The 6,548-nt window shown below is 49.8% G+C and overlaps 1 protein-coding gene across 1 annotated transcript; it reads right to left on the bottom strand.

Moving 5' to 3' along the window:
- Positions 1 to 2,547: 2,547 nt before the first annotated feature.
- Positions 2,548 to 5,814, bottom strand: LOC123115530 (uncharacterized). Its single transcript, XM_044536667.1, has 2 exons — positions 5,603 to 5,814; positions 2,548 to 3,646 (listed from the first exon to the last, which is right to left on the bottom strand). Exon 2 carries the CDS (start codon positions 3,628 to 3,630, stop codon positions 2,701 to 2,703), a length of 930 nt encoding a protein of 309 aa, XP_044392602.1. The 5' UTR covers positions 3,631 to 3,646; positions 5,603 to 5,814; the 3' UTR covers positions 2,548 to 2,700.
- Positions 5,815 to 6,548: the final 734 nt, after the last annotated feature.

Below are 6,548 nucleotides of genomic sequence, written 5' to 3'. Positions count from 1 at the left end.
AACTCTATCCAGTTGATGAAGGGACGCAGATAGCCTGGGCCTAATACCAAACAGACATCGCAGCCAAACCTAACATCTAAGACCTGAGGTCTCATCCAGGACGCCTGCCGGGCATGGGTCTCACCGGCGGCGTGCACTCAGAGGCCGCCGCCGCCAACTGCCACCGCTCCATCTTCAGAACTATACTGACGCATCAACCTTGCTCGGTCCAGCTACCGTCGACGCCACCACGGCGCTGCGCGCAAACAGCTCAGCACGTCGCGGTCGCCACTAATACACATCAGCACCATGCTGCCAAGTACCACCAGCCGACACAACTTGAAGTCTTTGGAAGATCTGTCGTGCGTAGCACCTGCCGACCAGGCATGACAAAGCGTAGCACCTGTCGGTCAGGCATGACTTGACATCTCCACCGAAGCTCCGTGCAAGATGAAGCCGCTCCACCTCCAGCCTCTCTGAACGGGACGGGAGCACCCCAGGAAGACACGGCGAAGAGTTGGGCACCACAATCACCACGAGAGCCGGACCAGCCGACCGCCATGGCGAAGCGACACCACTAAAGAGAGAACCGCCGCCATCAGGAACGCCAAGAACGCGCTGCAACTGTCCCACCTCCCCGCGGACCCAAAGCGGCGCCTTCAAGAAGGTGACGGAGCCGGGCACCGCCACCGCCCAACCAAAGTTGTGGGTTTTCACCCGGGTGCAGGGGGAGGACGAGGGAGAGGGAGCTGGATCTCGAAGCCGCCTTCAAGAAGGAAACAACGCCTAGAGCGCCATCGGCATCGTGGCCGCCGCAGCCGGCCAAGAAGTTACTCTGATTCAGAGCTCCCAACCCCACATCCGCGCAGTCCGCCACCGGATCCGGTCGGACTGACGAGGAGGAAGCAGCAGCACGGGGACGTCGTCTTCAGATCTGGCGAGGAAAGCAGCAGGGGATCCCTCCACGCGGCGCCCGCATCCACCGCCAACTCGCCGTCGCGCGGGCGAGTAGACGCCGCCCTCAACTCCGGCGACAGCTCACATCCTCTAGTGGAGGCTCCAGGGTAGTATAAGTTTCAATACCCTCTCTGCAGAAATATTAGAGCGTTTAAATCACTAATACGGAGGGAGTAATTACAATTGTGTCATATCTGCTAACGTGATATACAAGATATCTTAACATGCCCCCTCGATCTCAGCTGGTCTCTACCAGATTGAGATCGCTATAGAACTTCTCCTGAAAAAGATGCCGAGATAGTGGTTTTTGGTAAAGATATCTGCCACCTGATCAGCCGATGCAATAAATCGAACATTTGAGCTGCTGCAGCAATGAGTCCACACAGACAAGTTCCGATGCAGCATTGCAGCTGATGAGGATAACTGGAGTGACTAAGAAACTTATGAGTAGTGCTAGATACATCCGTTTGGGCGGCAACTAATTCCGAACAGAGGGAGTAGGTTCTAACAATATTGATGAGGAGTTTTGTTAAATAAATAATGCACTAACCAGTACTATCTGCTGATAACCCCTCCCCAGAATTTGGTGTTGGATTGCTACTCTGAGAGAATAATGCCAGCAGCGCCTACATTGGCATAACCATTTCTTGCTACCTCTGTTCATATTCTATCTCAATCGATGCAGCGGCACAGCTTTGGGAGGGGACACCGCGAAGCAGCCTTTAGCGTGTTCATCAACTGGGCCCTTCTCTTGCATTACAGGATCAGCTCATCTACCTGACGCTCACTGATTTCTGGATCCACTTATTCTGCAGGGTAGTAAATCCAGCCAACAGGCATGTCAGGTAGTACGGCGATGAATGACACATGTTCCAGCAAAAGAAAATGGGAAGAGTTTTACCTAAGTTAGTGAGAGTTAGTACATTAAGGCTTTGTTGTTGTTGTTGTGAGAGTTAGTACATTGTCTTTCTGCATATCGTGCGCTTGACAGCATGATTTTGGAACCTTTTTTTTTTTTTTTTTTTTGCAACCAGAAGAACATTTGATAAAGGAGAGCTTTGCAACATGCCAACAATCTTAATGAGTGTCACATCGTCTGTTACCCAGCGAACCTCAAATGAAAAATAAGATACACGATTCCTCCCAGCATGTTCCGGCGAGAGGAACATCATCGTTGACAATTCTAGTTAAGCCAAGGAACTTGAATGTGCCATCTTCAAGTGAGATGACAATACCTCTGGTTCTGAACATGGAAGATAGCAACAGTGAGGATTATTAACCTAGTAGACAAAAAGTATCTATAGCCTGAACATATATACATAGTAAGGCAATTCACTGCTGTATTTTACTAGTCATGGGCAATACAATTGTTTTTCTTTTTCTTAACAGAAACTGAAAATTCCAATGTAAAACAAGGGAATCCTAACTCTGAACCATGGACAAACACACACACAAAAAGGAGTGGGATAAGCAGGTTTTAATTATCCATTTTTGGGTGTTGATTAATTCTAACCTAACATTACAATCCACATGAGTGCTATATATATGTTAGACTATGTTTAGGCAAGCCAAACGATAGGTCTTGGAACTATGGCATACATGCATATGGTGGAAACGAAACCAGGAGGCAGCCTGGCACTTAATAAACCCAGCAGTTTGGACAAAATGAATGGGACTAGCGCCCAGTTTACTTGCTCCATCTTAGTGGGAATATAATACGTAGTAGTACTACTAGTGTTCTCTTTTGCATCCAATGGGTATGTTTCAGCGCTTGTCTCGATCTCTAGGAGGGGGGCCCGGCCTCTGGGAGGGCTTACCCTGATCCTGCGGACCTCGAGGCTTCGGAAGGAGACAATTGTTGTTAATGAAGGTCCAGATGTAGCGTGCCGGGATAAATTGTGAGTGAACCCCAGACCCGCCGTGCAGTATGCCTAGCACCTGCTGATTGGTATTGTAAAGTGGAGCGCCAGATGACCCGGCCTCGGTTCCCACCGATGCTTCAATAAGCTGCAAGTCATAGCCATTCTTGTTGGTGCTCATCAAATCCAACGGTCCTCGATGAAGGCCTTGAAGTCCCGTGGCCATAGTGCACGGACGATACGCCGGCCAAGAGTAGAGCATGCATTGGGTACCCGCGTTGGTGGCCATGCTGAACTGAACAGCCGGATGATCTGATGTGCAGCGAATCCTCTGCTGCAGCTCCCCGCTAGTCCTCACGGCCAGATCCCTAAGATCCACGCGTACCATCATCAAGTCTTTGGCACAATCGATGGCACAAACCGTTGCTCGTGTGTAGGTTCGCTCTCCGACAAACCCGCCCTGAATGAAGCGACTTTCCGCATGGGAGCAGGTGACCGCAATCTCAAAATAATCATTGAACTGAGCTGCTGAAATGGGCCCCCACTGTGCCTGAAAAAGGAAGTCTACAATGTGCGCAGTTGTTGTGATGAAGAGAAAGTCGCCCACTGTCCTCACGGCAATGCCGGTTTCCGTGAGGTAATCTGCTTTAAAAATTTCATCAAGCTCTTTCTCTTCCTTGATGCCGTATGTGTCAGCGACACGTCTCAGGGTCTTCTTTAGACGTGGCGTGAGGACAATGATAAAGACAGACGGCCTGGCTGCCGCATGCAGTGGCCTCCAATCAATCATCGGCATGGTAGGCAGAGCAGCCGGAGCAGGCGGGTGAGCAGCCATTGCAAGTTGTACTGCACTGCAATAAACAAAGTGGCAAAGGAGACCATTAGGAACAGAAGCTCAAGCAGAAACAAAAATGCAAGAGCTAAGACAAACAACCTTGAAAAACAATTAGTAGCTACTTCTAGCAGTACTGTAATTTAGCAGTAGAGACAAGAGCACCGACCAAGGCAGATGTGATTGTAACGCAAAAGCAGAAAGCTACCACAAAACTAGAACCGAATCTTGCTCCGTTAGCATATCTGAGGAACAAAGACAAGACACGCAAACAAACAAAACCACGAAGAGTGCAAACCACCACCAAACTAGCACTTGAAGCTCAACCTGTTCACTTCAGGACAGCCATCAGAATGAATCTACGAAAAGGACACCACGAAGAAAAGCTCCTCCCTTGTCATGATCAGAAGCAACAAGCAAGACGGTTTTTCATCTTCTGATATAGTACTATTATAAACTCATCAGCCCGCAGAAACAGGATATCCATCACATTGGCGCTAATGACAAACATCTGAGAGCAAACCAACACATGTACGCCCCAATTCCTGCAAGAACACGCGTACGAACGGAATCCAACTTTAATATTAAATCTGCCTCCGGGAGGCTGCTGCTACCTACTAGAACCTCGAGAGATGGAAATCAAACAAAAGGGTTGTAGTAATAAACAAAGGAAAACAAAACAACAAAAATCTCTCGCGTCAGATAATAATCCAAACAAAGGATGCACAAGTACTCCTAGCAGTACTTCTAATGATATGAAACCACAGTTGGACTGGATGTATCTGTGCCTCTCTTTTACGCTGGGGTGATGTTTTTGTGCCTTGAGATGGATTTCGAATTGAAGACACACGGATTCAGTGAAAACATTGTTCTGACATCATGTGGATGCATTGCATACAAAAAATAAAGAAAAATTGGTAGTGATCTAACACCTGGTTGACTAGAGTTCAGACTGAGTGTTAAAGCTTCATGCTTCACGGAATGCGTTACTCACAATTGTTGACTCATGCTGCTACATTGTTATTATTATTGATTCTAATATAGTTTGTGGATTTGCCGCGATGCTTTACACCTGGTGATTATTTGGATAAGGTCACAAAGTGATAGTTTGCTCTCCTTTTGCAGGCAAATAGAGATGCATTTCTGGACATGTGCAGCAGACTACTGTCATGCTGTCATTTTCATGTCAATCATTTGAGCCACTTGGATAAAACAGAAATATCGGGGCCATGTTCAGTTACCAGCGTTCGGGATTCGCATGAGTAGGTTGCTAATGTTCCTTGCAAATGTAGCTAGTGTTCGTATGGAAGGAAAACAATGGTTCCCAGGGGCACAAGTGAAATGACGAGCGGCAGGTGCACCAACCGTGGCTTTAGGGAATTAAGGAATCCCCAGAATGAGCTGATCCTTGGAGGTTGGCTCCCATGTCTCACCGGCACCATAGCTAGCGACTTAATTAGCGAGTGGCAACTAATTGATAGAGTACGTGTGCTAGACTAGCACTAGTCAGTGTCGTAGAAGCCCAAAATATACCCAAAATCCGAGTCCACCTAGCACTATCAGGAGCGCAAGCCCAAAATTGGAGAGCACCGCCACATTCGGAAGCCCGAAAACCACCGTCCCCTCGAAAAAATGATGCCCAAACAAATCATACAAAAAAACAAAACTGCGCGCGGGACCGAATCGTCTGAATCAACCACTTCGCGGGCATCCCTCTCGCTTCGGCGTGCGCAGGCCGGTCATGGAGACCACCACGGGGAGCGGGAGCCGCGCCGCCACATTCGCGACACATCGAGGGTCTCCCTCTCGCTTCGGCGTGCGCTAGCTGCCTCCTCGCCCGGTCATGGAGGGTTCATCGGAGGCCGCGCCGCCACATTCCCACCACATTGCCGAGGGTTCATCGGAATACACCAGTTAAAAGTTAAAACCGCAAGCCTGAACCGGGGAGGGAGATGGGTCGGAGAGGAGAAATTACCCTGAGGGCGCGCCTGCTCCAGGAAATCTCGCCCCCGCCGCCGCCGCCGCCCTCCCTCCCTTCTCCCTCGCCCTACTACTTCAACGGCGGCGCTCCCGGATGCGAGAGAGAGAGAAGGGGGGAGAGGGATGGGGTCGCGCTGCGTGTGACCGACAGCTGTGCAGTGCTGCTGCGACGGAACTGCGACCGGTCTCTAGCGGATCGGGTTCGCAAGCTGCTGTAGGTTTTCGTCCCTGGTCGGACCCGCGCGGCCGCAAGAGATTTTAATAACAGTAGCAAATCCTTTGTACCCCCTGAAACCATCTATTTTTTTTGTTCACAACAGTGCTGGCTAACTTTATTTTTTTAATAACCTAAAATAAATGATGAAACAGGCTTTCGCGCCGCTGCATTAATATAGCAACCACACGATACAACACGCTTGCTGGGGCCCGCAGCATAACCAAGCCCAAAAGAAAAACGAGAGAAACAAATGCCGACACCGACATATCGACGAAACGAAGATGACCCACAACCGATGTGTCCTTCGGAGAAGTCCCACCATGCTCCTAGCACTCCGGAGCATCGCATACCAAGCAACATCTTCAAGAAGGAATGTGACAACGACGACGCAGCTGCTGCCCGGACTAGTCCTAGGGCGCCCCCCGGTACGCGGAGGGCGGTGGGGAAGGGGTACACCCGAGGCCCTTCTGGTAGGAACGATGGCATCCGCGGGCGTCACCGCGTCAGTGCCTGACGATCCATAGTGCACCACCCAACTTGCCGCCCACCAGCATGCGTAGGGCTGGACCAAAAGCTCGTAGCTCACGAACTTAATGAGCGCTCGATAGTTCGACTCGTTAAGCTCGTAGCTCGCTTCTTAATGAACAGAGCCAATCATTGATTTTAGCTCACTAAGCTTAACGAGCTTAATGAGCGAGCTAACGAGTTTCAGTAGTAGCTCGTT

Source organism: Triticum aestivum, chromosome 5B, assembly GCF_018294505.1.
Source record: "Triticum aestivum cultivar Chinese Spring chromosome 5B, IWGSC CS RefSeq v2.1, whole genome shotgun sequence".
NCBI classification, from domain to species: Eukaryota; Viridiplantae; Streptophyta; class Magnoliopsida; order Poales; family Poaceae; genus Triticum; species Triticum aestivum.
Note: the sequence above shows the minus strand (reverse complement) of the source record. Positions and strands in the feature narration are given on the sequence as shown.